This window comes from Erinaceus europaeus, chromosome 4, assembly GCF_950295315.1.
Source record: "Erinaceus europaeus chromosome 4, mEriEur2.1, whole genome shotgun sequence".
Classification (NCBI taxonomy): Eukaryota; Metazoa; Chordata; class Mammalia; order Eulipotyphla; family Erinaceidae; genus Erinaceus; species Erinaceus europaeus.
In genome coordinates, this window is record NC_080165.1 from 54903212 (window position 1) to 54917170 (window position 13959).

General features: G+C 48.7%; 3 protein-coding genes across 8 annotated transcripts in view; 1 reads left to right on the forward strand and 2 right to left on the reverse strand.

Annotated features, from left to right (window-relative positions):
• Nucleotides 1–2999, reverse strand: part of LY6G6C (lymphocyte antigen 6 family member G6C) — a 3761-nt gene extending 762 nt beyond the window's left edge. Inside the window, exons 1-2 of the mRNA XM_060190807.1 lie at nucleotides 2820–2999; nucleotides 1125–1273 (exon numbers count right to left, since the gene is read on the reverse strand). Coding sequence (XP_060046790.1) covers nucleotides 1125–1273; nucleotides 2820–2871 — 201 coding nt within the window. The 5' untranslated portion in view covers nucleotides 2872–2999. The remainder of the gene's footprint in view (nucleotides 1–1124; nucleotides 1274–2819) is intronic.
• A 2791-nt stretch (nucleotides 3000–5790) lies between these two features.
• MPIG6B (megakaryocyte and platelet inhibitory receptor G6b) lies at nucleotides 5791–12141 on the forward strand. Of its 5 annotated transcripts, none has more exons than XM_060189475.1 (6): nucleotides 5791–6006; nucleotides 6176–6523; nucleotides 6785–6887; nucleotides 7156–7196; nucleotides 7309–7404; nucleotides 12002–12141. In XM_060189475.1, exons 1-5 carry the CDS (start codon nucleotides 5946–5948, stop codon nucleotides 7386–7388), a joined length of 633 nt encoding a protein of 210 aa, XP_060045458.1. In that variant the 5' UTR covers nucleotides 5791–5945; the 3' UTR covers nucleotides 7389–7404; nucleotides 12002–12141. The 5 variants fall into 5 exon arrangements, with proteins under 5 accessions (XP_060045458.1, XP_060045456.1, XP_060045457.1 ...); XM_060189473.1 differs by having other exon boundaries at nucleotides 7328–7404; XM_060189474.1 differs by lacking the exon at nucleotides 12002–12141 and adding an exon at nucleotides 7528–9320.
• On the reverse strand, nucleotides 9711–13646 carry DDAH2 (DDAH family member 2, ADMA-independent). 2 transcript variants are annotated; one of them, XM_007537159.3, is made up of 7 exons: nucleotides 13439–13646; nucleotides 12243–12594; nucleotides 12037–12136; nucleotides 11605–11678; nucleotides 11321–11440; nucleotides 10209–10358; nucleotides 9711–10032 (listed from the first exon to the last, which is right to left on the reverse strand). In XM_007537159.3, the coding sequence occupies exons 2-7, from the start codon at nucleotides 12537–12539 to the stop codon at nucleotides 9916–9918; spliced, it is 858 nt and encodes a 285-aa protein (XP_007537221.1). In that variant the 5' UTR covers nucleotides 12540–12594; nucleotides 13439–13646; the 3' UTR covers nucleotides 9711–9915. The 2 variants fall into 2 exon arrangements, with proteins under 2 accessions (XP_007537221.1, XP_016049817.1); XM_016194331.2 differs by lacking the exon at nucleotides 13439–13646 and adding an exon at nucleotides 12766–12920.
• Nucleotides 13647–13959: the final 313 nt, after the last annotated feature.

The window sequence follows — 13959 nt, forward strand, 5'->3', positions numbered from 1 at the left end:
ATAGGACAGAGAGAAATGGAGAGAGGAGGGGAAGACAGAGAGGGGGAGAGAAAGACAGACACCTGCAGACCTGCTTCAACCGCTTGTGAAGCGACTCCTCTGCAGGTGGGGAGCCGGGGGCTTGAACCAGGATCTTTATGCCTGGTCCTTGCACTTTGTGCCATGTGCGCTTAACCCACTGTGCTACTGCCCGACTCCCTAATTTCCTCTTTTTTTTTTTTAAGAATTTATTTATTTATTCATGAGAAAGATAGGACGAGAGAAAGAACCAGCCATCACTCTGGTACATGTGCTGCCGGGGATCGAACTCAGGACCTCATGCTTGAGAGTCTAGTGCCTTAGCCAACTGCACCACCTCCCGGACCATGTAATTTCCTCTTTTTATCCCCCTTCCCTCTCAATTTCTCTGTCCTATAAAATAAAATAAATAAAATTATTTTTATTTTTTAGAGAATAGCATTCAGGGCTGGGGACATAATATAATGATTATGCAAAAGTCTTTCATGCCTAAGGCTCTAAGGTGCCAGGTCAGTCCCTAGCACCATCATAAGCCAAAGCTGAACAGTACTCTGGTCTTCCTCTCTCTGTATCTCTCCCATTAAGTAATAAATAAAATATTAAAAATAAAAGAACAGCATCTACATCACAGAATTTTATCTGTGTTAAAACATATGATCCAGGGGGGCAGGCAGTAGCGCAGCAGGTTAAGCACACAGGTGGTGCAAAGTGCAAGACTGGCGTAAGGATCCCACTTTGAGCCCCAGCTCCCCACCTGCAGGGTGGTCACTTCATGAGTGGTGAAGCAAGTCTGTAGGTGTCTATCTTTCTCTCCTTCCTCTGTCTTCCCCTCTTCTCTTGATTTCTCTCCTTATCCAACAACAATGACAGCAATAACAATAATAGTAACAACAACAATGATAAACAAAAAGGGCAACAAAAGGGAAAAAATGTTCTCCAGGAGCAGTGGATTCATAGTGCAGTCACCAAGCCCCAGCAACAACCCTGGAGGCAAATATATATATAATCCTTGGCTATAGCTCAAATTCATACAATCATTGCTATAATTCCCTTTGCCATCTCAGTCTTTGCCCCATTTGGCCTCAGCTTCAACCAAAGTATCCCACTAAGTTGGCCCTCTTTCTCCAGTAAAGAAGGAATATTACCAAGGTACACATTGTTGTCAGGCATTTTTGTCCTGGATCCAAGGCACAGGACTGCGATGCCATACAGCCCAGCACAGGAAGCTTGTAACAGGAATGACAGCGAATGTCAGCTGGAAAGACACAAGTCAGGCTGAGTTGATGGGGTATCTGACTCACCTGAGGAATATGCTGAGCTGGGGGGTGGCGGGCAGGGTGGAGAAAAGCCAGTCAAGTAGGTGTTTCTATCTGCTTGGCCTTTCAGGGACAGGCCAGGTGAGTAATGCTGAAAAGATGCAAGTGGGTGAGGGTGGAGATGTTGCTCTGGAATGGCCCACACACTAAGTATCTTGTTCCCTCCACCTCATTAACCAATGAATCAAGAGGGGTCAGAGTTAACAAAATCAGTGTGGAGCTGGAGACAGATGGAATTCACTTTGGAGAAGGACTGGAGATGGGAAAAATGAAGGATCTCAGAAAGGTCAGAGGTGAAGACTTGAAATAAGAAACAAGAAATACTTGAAGTAAATAGAAATGACTTGGAGCTTGAGATTGACTGCAGGAGAGTCACCTATGGCCACCAAGTGTGTGGGAAGAGGAGTCAGAGCTGAATGGAATTATCTTGCCCCAACAACTTTGCAAGAAAGGAGTAGTATCTGGGAGATGGATCATTAAATTCTACATGAGTACCTTACCGAGTGCAGAGAGGGCACCCCCAAAGTCCCTGCCTCAGCTGATTTGTTTGGGTGTGTAAAATTTGGTGAAGGAGTGATCAGTCTAAGGATGGAGGAGCCTAATCAATGCACCTCAGTGAAACTCATCTTGCCTTGGGGGTGAGAAACCTTTTATTCTTCCTTTAAAGACTGGGAAGATCTCCCTGGAAGGCTTTACAAGGTCAGAATCCTCCAGAAAGCTTGTGTATGTCCCTGTGGACATGTAACCCAAGGAAGAACAGGGGAGAACTGGGGAACCCCTATGCTAAAGGACTGAACATGAACTTTCCGATGGAGTGGATGCCAAGGATGGGGTGCAAAAGAAGCTCCTAGTGAATACTGAGAGAACAGCCAGCTGAGCGCAAGTGCTGAGAGGAGACAGCAGGTAAGCTGGACTTGGGAAAGTTTTGTATTGAAGTGGGCTAGCAAGGAAACTGTAGCAGTTTCCAAGAAGGAGGCAGTTTGAAGTGGGCAAGAGGTAATCAGGCATGCTGAAAGGTTAGAAGACTAGGTCTTTGGGGGCCACGTAGTGGTGCATCTGGTTGAACATACATGTTACAATGTGCAAGGACCTGGGTTCAAGCCCCTGGTCCCCAACTGCAGGAGGAAAAGCTCTGTGAGTGGTAAGGTAGTGTTGCAGGTATCTCTCTGCCTCTCTCCCTATCTCCTTCTACTCTCTCTATTTCTGGCTGTCTCTATCCAATAAATAAATAAAGATAATTTTAAAAAGAGGGGGAAAAAAGACTAGGTCTTGGAGAAGAGTTTGGAAGCAGATATGGATCCTTGATGTATAAATCAAAGACCTTGTCATAGGAAGGCCTGGTCCTGGAGGGACAGGAGATCTCGAAGCCAGAGAGGGCCAGGGGTTTGGGATCCCAAGTAGTGGGTTGTATAAGGCAGAGTATTGGGCAGGGTATAAAAGTCCTAACTGGGTTGAGCCAGGTCCTTTGAACCCCATGCAGCTTACCTGAGACCCAGCAAAGCAGAGAAGACAGAATCAGAAGCAGAAGGCCTTTCATATTGAAGATCTTGAGAAATATGACAACTGCAGCCTCTGACCCAAGTGGATTTTCCAAGAGCTGACTCTTGGAGTTGAGCAGACTTTTTGGACTTTATAATGCCAGCAGTCCCTCCCTTCCCTGCTTCAGATGGCCCCTCCTTCTATAAGTACAGCTGAGAGGAAAGAACCAAAGCTAATGGGGAGGGGTTAAGGACTGGGTGGGGTTGTACGAATAAAAGGGAGGGAGGAACACTACTGGTCAAGTCCATTTTGGTTCTTGATTTCAGACTGGGATTTCCCCCTTGGACCCCCACCTTTCCTGTCCAGTTCTCTGAAGGAGAATCACCAAAGGAGGGCTGGGTGGTGGCACATCTGGTTGATTGCACATATTACATGTGGAAGTACCTGGGTTCTAGGGGCCAGGTGATGGCGCAACTGGTTAAGTGCACACATTAAGTGTGCAAGGACCCAGGTTCAAGCCCCTGGTGCCCACCTGCAGGGGAAAAGCTTCTCAAATGGTGAAGCAGTGCCTCAGATGTCTCTCTGTCTCTCTCTCCCTCTCTATCAGGAGATAGAGACCTCCCCTCATGATTTCTCTCTGTCTCTATGCAATAATAAAGAAAAAAAAATTTAAATAACCTGGGTTCGAGTACCCAGCCCCCACCTGCAGGGAAAAGCTTTGCAAGTGGTGAAGCAGTGCTGCAAGTATATCTCTGTTTCCCTCTCTTTCTCTCCCCCTATTCTTTCGATTTCTAGCTGTCTCTATACAATAAATAATCAAGATAATAAAAGAAAGGAAGGAAGGAAGGAAGGAAGGAAGGAAGGAAGGAAGGAAGAAAGAAAGAAATAAAGAAAAAGAGAGAGAAAGAAGGAGTATCAACAAATGCCCCCATAGTGATAGGATTCATTGGCTCCTAAGAAATCACAATGGCATGTGGTGTAAAATGACTGTCAGATTTAGGTCCCTGGGGATCATTGGTAGGGGCACATAAGTGGACTTTTTTTTTTAAACCAGAGTACTGTTCAGCTCTGGTTTTTGGTGGTGTGGGGGATTGAACCTAGGACTTTGGAGCCTCAGGCATGAGAGTCTCTGTATAACCATTATGCTATCTACCACCACCTACATAAGCAGATCTTAAGGGAAAAAAGGGGACACTGTATCTTTTACTTACTCCCCACTTGGTATCCCCAACCCTGCTTAGCCAGAGAATGAGGAAGTAGGATTTTTGATATCAACAAGAATTTCTTATTAAATTATTTATTTACTGGATAGAGACAGAGAAAAATCAAGAAGGAAGGGTGACACAGAGGAAGAAAGAAAAAAGAGACAAAGTCTTAAAGAGGGCAGGGGTAGATAGCATAATGGTTATGCAAACAGACTGTCATGCCTGAGGCTTCCAAGTCCCAGGTTCAATCCCCTGCACCACCATAAACCAGAGTTGATCAGTGCTCTGGTAAAATAAAAATAAAATAAAATAAAATATCTTTTAAAAAAGAGGAAGAAAGAGAGGTACCAGCAGGAGTCGGGCTGTAGCACAGCGGGTTAAGCGCAGGTGGCGCAAAGCACAAGGACCCGCACAAGGACCGGCATAAGGATCCCGGTTCGAACCCCAGCTCCCCACCTGCAGGGGAGTTGCTTCACAGGCGGTGAAGCAGGTCTGCAGGTGTCTGTCTTTCTCTCCTCCTCTCTGTCTTCCCCTCCTCTCTCCATTTCTCTCTGTCCTATCTAACAACGACGACAACAACAATAATAACTACAACAATAAAACAACAAGGGCAACAAAAGGGAATAAATAAAATAAATATTAAAAAAAAGGTTAAAAAAAAAAAGAAAGAGAGATACCAGCAACATTTCTCCTCTGCTCATGAAGCTCTCCCCATGTAGTTGGGAACTGGAGTCTTGAACCTGAGTCCTTGCTCATTGTAAAACTTGCACTCTAATGGTTGCACCACTTCCTGGCCCCACTTCAACTATTTTTGAGATGCCATAGTAACATAGACTGAGGCTACCAGCTAAAAAGGGCTGTCTTAGTTCCCCTGAAGGTTCTCAAGATTTCATTTTGGCTCTCCCTGTGCCTGGTATGAGCCCAGTTATTTCAAGCCAGTGAGTGCCACTGAAGTTCTGGGTGTGGGACCTCACCACTTCTTCCAAAGTAGCTCCTCAATCAAAACCTGCTGGTTTGGATGAGGCACCTAGGGAGGGACAGCGTGGGCACAGAGGTGAGGTGTAAGCTAAAATAAGAGTAGAAATAGCAACAGTGACAAGCACTTAGATAATGTTCCTGTTCGTCAGTCATTGTTCTAGGCATTTTGCATGTATTATTTTATTATTTAGTCCTCACAATATGCAGCAGGTGCTTTTAACTTCGTATCGCAGATGAGCAAACAAGTCTGGAGGAGTTAAACAACTTGCCTGTATCACAGTACCTAGTAGATGGTGAAATCAGAATTTGAATTCTGACAGCTGGGCTTCAGAACTCCTGATGTCACTGCTTTTTTTCCAACAGTTAGTTACAAAGCTGAGGGAGTTAAAAAATAATGTGAAAGTAGGGAGCCAGGCGGTAGCGCAGCAGGTTAAGTGCACGTGGCATGAAGCGCAAGGACATAAGGATCCCAGTTTGAGCTCCCAGCTACCCACCTGCAAGGGCGTGAAGCAGGTCTGCAGGCATCTATCTTTCTCTCCCCCTCTCTGTCTTCCCCTCCTCTCTTCATTTCTCTCTGTCCTATCTAACAATGACGACATCAATAACAACAACAATATCTACAACAACAATAAAAAACAAGGGCAACAAAAGGGAAAATAAATTAATTTAAAATTTTTTAAAGTGAAAGTACGTGTGTAAATGACTCAGTATTGTTTGAACACTAAAACAAAACCAAATTGAGCATTTGAAAGTTGTAGAGTTGTTTTTAAGGAGTCCCCAGATGGATCCAGACAGCTGGTAAACCTTGCTCTTGCTCTTATCTACAGTTCCCAGACCAAACCACTCAAGCATCCTCACTCCCCTAATCCCTCCTCTCCATCACCACCAGTTTTCCTCTTGGTCTCCTCTGCTGATTCACTCAGCCTCCTCTCTCCACCACATCCCAACCATGGCCTTAGTTCTGCAGCTGCTACCACTTTTACTGTCAAGGGCCCAGGGGGACTCTGGAGGTAAGTGCTCCCTGGGCAGGGAAGAGGTCACCTGGTAGGTAGGATGTGTGTAGGAAGATCCAGGATGGTGGGGGAACAGAGAGGAGTAGAGATGAAAGTGTAGGTGCAGCGGGGTGGGTTTTTTCCACCCCATGGACTTGTCCTAACTATCATCCTTGGATTCCCCTAGCTTTGCTGACCGGCCACCCAGGGGACCGGGTGAATCTCTCCTGCTTAGGGATATCACGTCCGATCCGCTGGGCCTGGGCTCCTAGCTTTCCAGCTTGCAATCGTCTGTCCAAGGGACGCCGCCCGATCCTGTGGGCCTCTTCGAATAGGACCCCCACAGTGTCTCCCCACCAGCCCTTTGCGGGACGCCTGCGTGCCCTGGACCCTAGCATTCGGCGACTGGAACTACTTCTGAGCTCAGGGGACTCAGGCATCTTTATTTGTAGAGGACACCTCCAGAATGAGAGCCAGACTGTGCTCCATGTGCTCGGGGATTCTGCTGAGTGCAAGGCTTCCGTGCCTAAGGCAGGTAGGTCAAGAACCTGGGTGTACAGGAGACATAACTGAGATCCAGAGATACACACTGAGGGAGGGGTGTTTTTGACTGGGGGTTCTCCATTTTTGTTCAAACTATGTACACATCTGCTCTCCAGGAGATGTCCTAAAAACGCACAATATTTTTCAGCAGCCATTTGACTTGATCTTTTATCACTCCTCTCTCTACGCTGTTATTCCTTAATGCTGTCATTTTCCTCGGTCTCCATTAGCTCCTTTTCACCACCCCCCCCAGGGTCCATGTATCCCCAGATCCTAATCTTGATGCTGGGCGTAGGTCTGATGCTGGGACTTGGTGCACTGGGCGTGATCTTGGGCATGATCTGGTATATACGAAGGTGAGCACGAGGAGTGGGGCATACTTTGCAGCACCTGGGCAAGGGTCTGAGGGGTGGACCAGAAACTTAGTTGTAGAAAGTGCTCATTGTGGAGCCTTGGGTGTGGTCTGGAGAAGAATGGGAGAGGTCAGAATGTAGGAGCTAGGCCACAGTTGTGGTGGGTGTGGCCTGAGTTGGGCGGATCAGTGTAGTTGAGTTGCGGGTGGTGACTGTTGGCTGGGTCAAGTTCAAGAAACCAGGTTCACAGACTCTTACACATCTCATACAGGCGCTCGCCCCTGCCCCTGCTTCCACCACGCCCCACATTTGGTGAGCTTAACCCCATTTCCCTTCTCCCACACCACACTCCCCGTCCCTCAACTCCTGAGTCTGAGCCCTTGCTGGGAACAGACAAGTTGGTCACCTTCTCTCAATCCTTCAGCTCTGTCCCCCCCATGTAGTTCCACTCTGGAAAGCCGAGCCCCAGAGACCAGTAAAGGAGGAGCCCAAGATTCCAGATGACCCTGACCAGGAGCCGGTAAGGCGTTGGGAGCTGGGAAGGAGGTGGGCCAGAATCCCTGAGGAAAGTGAATCAAGAAAGAGGCCTGGATACCCAAGGAGTCAGACTAATGAGACCCTTCTGCCTTCTTCCCACCTTTAGAGCCTGCTCTATGCAGACCTGGATCATATGGCCCTCAGAAGGCCCTGTCGGCTAGCTCCAGCAGTCCCAACTGATGCCTCCACAGTCTATGCAGTTGTGGTGTAAAGGAAAGTCTTCACTTCAAACCTTCCTAGCTGGATGTGCCTTCCTTTTCTTTGCTTCTTTCATAGAAAAAGAAGGCATCATGGAATAGAAATGAGCACAAGTCTGGGATTCAGAAGACTTGGGTTCCAGGCTAGCTTTGCCATTGACATTGCTTTCAGTTACTCCATTTCCTGTAAAATTTTCATGTTTTCTTCACTCCTAGTATCCTCACTAAAATGAATCAAGTCCTGTCTCCCACCACAAGACACCACTAACTTTCAGATAACTGACCCATCACTTCCCTTCACAGTCAAAGCTCTTTGAGCCTTCCTTCAGTGCTCTAGGAGCCAGGCTTGAACCTGGGTTGTACTCATGACAAAGCAAGCACAGTATCCAAGTGAGCTCTTTCGACAGGTCTTCTTACTTTCTTTCCTTTTTTATTTTATTGTTTTTTTTTTTTAATTATTTATTTATGACAGAAATGAGAGAACCAAGCACCATTCTCGCACGTGTGTTGCTGAGAGTTGAACTTAGCACTTCATGCTTGAGAGTTCAGTGTGACATCTCTGGGTCTCTTTTTCTTCATTCCACTGTCACTGCTCGTCTACTGAAACTATTAATCTCCCCACACAATTGCTAGTAACGTCCTAATGTGCACACCCAGAAGACATTTTTTTATTTTTATTTTTTTGCTGTTGTTTTCCTTCTGGAATCCTCATCCTTATTCCTTAACTCTGCAATGTTTCCAACCAATCTAAATTTAAGCCTTTCTTTGTCTGCCCTCCCCTTAATTCTTCTGAGTTCTTACCCGGTCAGTCCTCAGTCCTCACCTCCTAAATGATACCCAAGACTTTCCCCAGTTCAGACCTTACATATGGATTTCAAAATTGTTCCTCAAACATTCCTTCCTGGCTGGCCCTTGGTATTTTGCATAGTGTATCCAGAATACAACTCATTGTCAACACCCATGCTACTCACTTAATCCTGCTCTACATTCTCTCTTGATCAACCCAGTTGCCCAAGTCAGAGCCAGGAGCCTTGTGGCCCTCTTCCCTCTCTCACTCATACAGTCACTTCAATCCTATTCTATTTTATTGTCAAGGTCAAACCTACACTGTTTTCACACTTAGGGCTTCCACTTGAAGGCACTTTCCTCATATCCACCCTGTGTTGCCCTTAGTTGCACTACATCTTACTACCCTAACCCATCTCCTTGAAACTAGAGACCACTTCCCCAAATATTTGCCTCTCCTGACAGTTTGTATTTTAGAATTGCAGTATTTTTTCTCTCCATAACTTAGAGATTTGAATCCTTGAACTTTGGTTGAAGTGACATAGCTCTTTGCTGCTCTTCAAGCTTACCTCTTGCCACCCTACAGCATGCTAACCTTAGGGAAAAGTCTTCAAAGCCCCAAATATGCCTTTGTTGAGTGCAATCAGTTCTTTCTGGATTACCCATTTCTCATCTCCTTTTATCTGCTGTGCCAATTCTTATTTATCCTCAGTTCTTTCTTTGCCCACACTTGCATACACCTTGATACCCTAAGATTACCCTTTATTTCTCTCACAATAGTGTCTTATGAATTGTTCCATCACAATCTGTATTTCAATGTGTAAACAATTCTTATGTACTGTGAGTACTCTTGATTATCAGGCAATTGAACTTTTTTATATTATTGCTAAGCCTCAGTAAATGAAAGTGAATGTTCCTGAAAGTGTTATTTTCTTCTCTCTCTCTCTCTCTTTACACCAGAGAACTGCTCAGCTCTGGTTTATGGTGGTGTGGGGGATTGAACCTGGGTCTTTAGAGCCTCAGACATGTGAGTCTTATTGCATAACCATTATGCTATCTACCCCCCCATGTTACTTTCTTTGTCAACTGGGGAGTCACCTGACTTTTTCAGCATGTGACGCACTTATCCTTTCTCTCCTCTGCCCTACACAGGTTCCCTACAATAGACATTCTGACCTGTCTATATTGTGTCAAAAAGCACCCATGACAGGTTTGGGCAGTGAGCAAGTACTTAATGAGAGTTTGATAAATGAAAGAGCCCTTATTCTCAGCACTGATTCCGTCTCAGTAAGATATCAGCCACAGGTCAGTCTAAAAGGTTAGTTCTATTTTATTAGTTCTGGGGTAGAGAGCCCACCTAGTTGTCTCTATTCTTTTTCCCATACGATACCCTCCCCCTACCTTGGAGCTCTCTCCCACTACTGCCTATTCAGTCCTCTGTCTAATCCTCCTTCCCCTCTACACTTTATGCTGCCCTATCCCTGGCCAGTGAGGATCCCAAGGCCAGACTTTCAGCTGTGGGGGCGTGTGCTGAGCACAAGGCAGAGGGAGCTGAGTCCAGCACCTGCCTTCTCCAATTCAGAGCAGGACACAGGGACCAGGGTGACATCAGAGAGCTTCTGCAGTGCCTACAGGGAGGATATAGAATAGGGAAAAGAGAGTAAGACACCAGACCACACTCAGGCCCCTCTTCCAGCCAGCTCACCCAGGCATTCAGAGAAGGTACCCTTCCACCCTCCCACTAGGATGGGATGAGACTTCTTCTCTGGCTGTTGCTGGTGATGAAGTTTCTGTCTCCCCTCACCTCCTGGCTATTGGGCAGGTCACCACCTCCACGGTGCAGAAGGAATGGGGGCACACCAGGCAACCCAGGACGCAGAAAGAGACAGTCAGCAGCTGCATCATCTGGGAGGGTCAGGGAGGCATAGGGATGATCTGTCAACATTGCCATTGCCTGGAGAACAAGAAGGAGGAAGTATTCAAGTTCAAGTATTCTCAGAGCCTTTCCACAACTAAATATGTCTGCCCTAGCACTTCCAAGGCTTAACGACAGAATCCTATTAAAATAATGACAGCAATCATATAGCTCTCATTATGCGTTAGATAATGTTATAAGTGCTTTAGTCACCTTTGCTAATAAATTTCCCTTTGGATACATAAACAGTTCTTTCCACCTGGTACCCTCCCCCCCCTTTTTTTTTTGCCTCCAGGGTTGTTGCTGGGGCTAGGTGCCCTTTGTTGCCCTTGCTGTTTTATCGTTGTTGTGGTTATTATTATTGTTGTTGATGTTGTTGTTGGATAGGACAGAGAAATAGAGAGAGGAGGGGAAGACAGAGATGGGGAGAGAAAGATAGATAGATACCTGCAGACCTGCTTCACCGCTTGTGAAGCGACTCCCCTGCAGGTGGGGAGCCGGGGGCTCAAAGCGGGGGCTCAAACCAGGATCCTTATGCTGGTCCTTTTGCTTTGCACTACGTGCGCTTAATCCAATGCGTTAACAGTGCACTGCTAAGCTCTGGTTTCTGGTGGTGCTGGGTATTGAACCTGAGACCTTTGGTGACTCAGGCATGAAAGTATTTTTGCATAACACTATACCATCTACCCAGTCCCTTCTCCCTTTCTTTAGTCCCTACTTGTCCCAACCATCTTTCAAATCACAGCTTAGATGCCACCTATGGGGAGTTTCTTGAAGCTGAGAAAATTATGTTAATTGCCTCTGTTCCATGGCCTCCCAGCTCCTTGACCCATTATATTAACTTTAGGTTTTCCTATTTGATAGACAGCTCAGTACAGATAGGGGTTGTACATTTGCAAATTCTCACGGCCTCCCAGCTCCTGCCTCAAGCTCCTGAAGTCACACCCACACTCATTGGCCACGCCCTGACTTGCCCCACCTCAGTCGGCCAGCCATCTCACCCTGACAGCCTTTTGGGCAGCCTCACTACTACCAGCCACCACAGTGCGGGGTCCTCCCATTCCACAGAGGCTGCGAAGGTGGGAAGGGCCAGAGACAGGTACTGTGGAGACTGCGAAGTCCTAGGGATGAAAAAGGAAAGAATTCAGGGGAGAGGGAAGGGTGCGGTAACAGCCTCAAATTCTGGCTGCCTTCCGTTTTCCCCAGCACAGCGGCCCCTCGCCCCACCCCTCCAGCCCCTCTCTGTTCCCAGCCGCCCAGCCAGAAGGCTGGTCCTTCTCCTCACTCGGAAGGTGTCAGCCACGAACTCAGCTCCTCGGTGATTGGTCCACTTGGAAAGACCTACGAAAAACTCCCGGCCTGGAGGCCGAGTAGTGGTGCACCTGATTAAGCACACATATTACAATGTAACGGGGTACAACACCCCCCATCCCCACCTGCAGGGGGAAAGTTTCACCAGTGGTGAAGCAAGGCTGCAGGTATCTCTCTGTCTCTCGCTCTCACTATCTCCCCATTCCTCTTGATTTCTGGCTGTTTCTATCCAACAAATAAAGATTAAAAAAAAAAAAAAGAAAGAAAACTCTAGACCTGAGCCCAGGAAGACCACTGAGGTTTGAGGACAAAAGTGAGAAGGAGTTTGAAGGCCGAGCTCGGTCCTGTTTCTCAAACTCTTGCTTCTTTAGACCTAGCTCCAGAAATGCAGGTGACCCAGACTCACCGGTGAAAAGAACATCAGTGCCATCCAGCGTTGCACTCTCGTCCCCCATCTCCACAATTCGGAGCCCTAAGTCCTGAAGAGCTTTGCGCACTCCATCGACCTTATGACAGGAGAAAAAGGTTTGGGCTGAGACATCCACACCCTTAATCCTCCCCGGAGGCCAGTTCTTCCTTTCTCCCAAACCTCACTCGAACCCTGGCGCTCACCTCCGGCCTGCGGGCAGGGCTCCAGGGCCGCGTGATGAGGGCTGTGTCCCCTTGGATCACGGCAATGTCGCCCAGCAGCGGCCCCAGAGGCAGCGACTCTTCAGGAGGCAGTTCCAGTAGTTGCAGCCCCAACCGCTGCCTCAGTTTACCCCCTAGCACCCCATGCTCCCTCTGAGCTTTGGCCAGGTCCAGAGTTGGGAGGCCAGCTCCCGCACCTTCCCCAGAAGCCAGGCTCTCGGGGACCCCCCGGATCAGGGCATGGGAGCAGCGGCCCAGCCCCTCCCCCGGTGTCCCCATCCCATTCACACAAACGTCCCCTCCAGTCGCGCTGCTTAGATTCTTTTTACTTCACCTGTTTGAGAGAAGAGAGAAAGAGAACGTGGGGAGGCAGAGAAAGAGCCACGCAGGGGAAGGGGGGTGCTTAACAGCTGCGGGGTCTTCTTGCCATCTCCCAGCGTCCCTCCCACTCCGCCCCACCCCCTCCTGTCTTTCCTCGCCTATCGGCCCCAATCAGCCCCGCAACCTTTGCGACTCGGCTTCTTTAGGGTGAGTCCGAGGAACAAGACCGGGAACCCTAATCTCCAGAACACCTGTTGCCCCAGCAAGGGGGCTTGGTGAGGTCCCTGCCGGGAACCTCTCTTGGCAGCCGCTAGGATGCGCTCACTCCTCAAAAATGCAGCGACCCCGCCCCCTTAACCCTCTGAGTCTCACCACCTCCGGGACCCGACTTGAAGTGAGGGACCCACAGGGGTTATGGGGCAGGAAACAGCTGGGTAGAAGCAGGGCTGGGGGGAGGCAAGTCCGGGATGTGTAACAAGAAATGGAGAACGAGGCAAAGGAGGCGGTATCCGAACCTAAAGAGTTAAACATCCTCTCTCCGCCCGGCCAGTCACGCTGGCCCTAGCGCGACCCAGTGCAAACCAGACGAGTCCCGGAGGACTGGGAGAGGTCGGCAACGAAAGCCCAGGGGCGGGGAGACTGAGGCGTGGTTCCAGGCAGCGGGCGCCACTCGGGGCTCCAGGACCTAGTTCTTCGATCTCCGGTCCATCTATCCCAAAGTCCATTCCGCACAAATGTCTACTAGCACCCCAGTGTAGTCCCCAGCACATTAGTTTGGTGCAGGTACGAGTCTGGCACCCACAAACTCCGCCTCCCCGCTCCTAGGCCCAGGGGATACTTCCCACCCCCAGACTCACCTCCTGCGGCCACCCCCACTCCTGCAGCTCGGATCTTGTCTGGGGCCCCACCTCCCCCGAAGTCAGAGTTGGTGGAGAAGAGAATCCTAGTTTTCAAGCTTCGGGGGCTGGGGCTCAGGCTTTTGAGGGGTCCCTGGGTAGGCGAGCTCCAATACTACGATGGGGCTGGGGCGCGACGGTCTGGCTGCTCCCCCGCATTGTCTAAGCGGGACGGGGCGGGGCTCTTGGAGAGCACGCCCACTCCGCCCTGCTAAGCTTCTCCCACTCCACTCCCACTCTACCCCCACTGCAAGCCCCCCTTCTCTGAACTCGGCCCCACCCCGCGAGCGCAGCCCAGGCCCACCCAGATCAGGCCAGCCCAGGCGGCTGGGCTGCAAATGCGACATGGAGCACAAGACAGTGCTTTGCTGAACGGGTAGTGAAAGCAACCCCACTACAAATACCCTCTTTTTAAATTCCTGGCTTCTGCCCAGAGCTCAAGGTCACTTCATTCGGAGTGCCCCACACTTCGAGCACTTTTT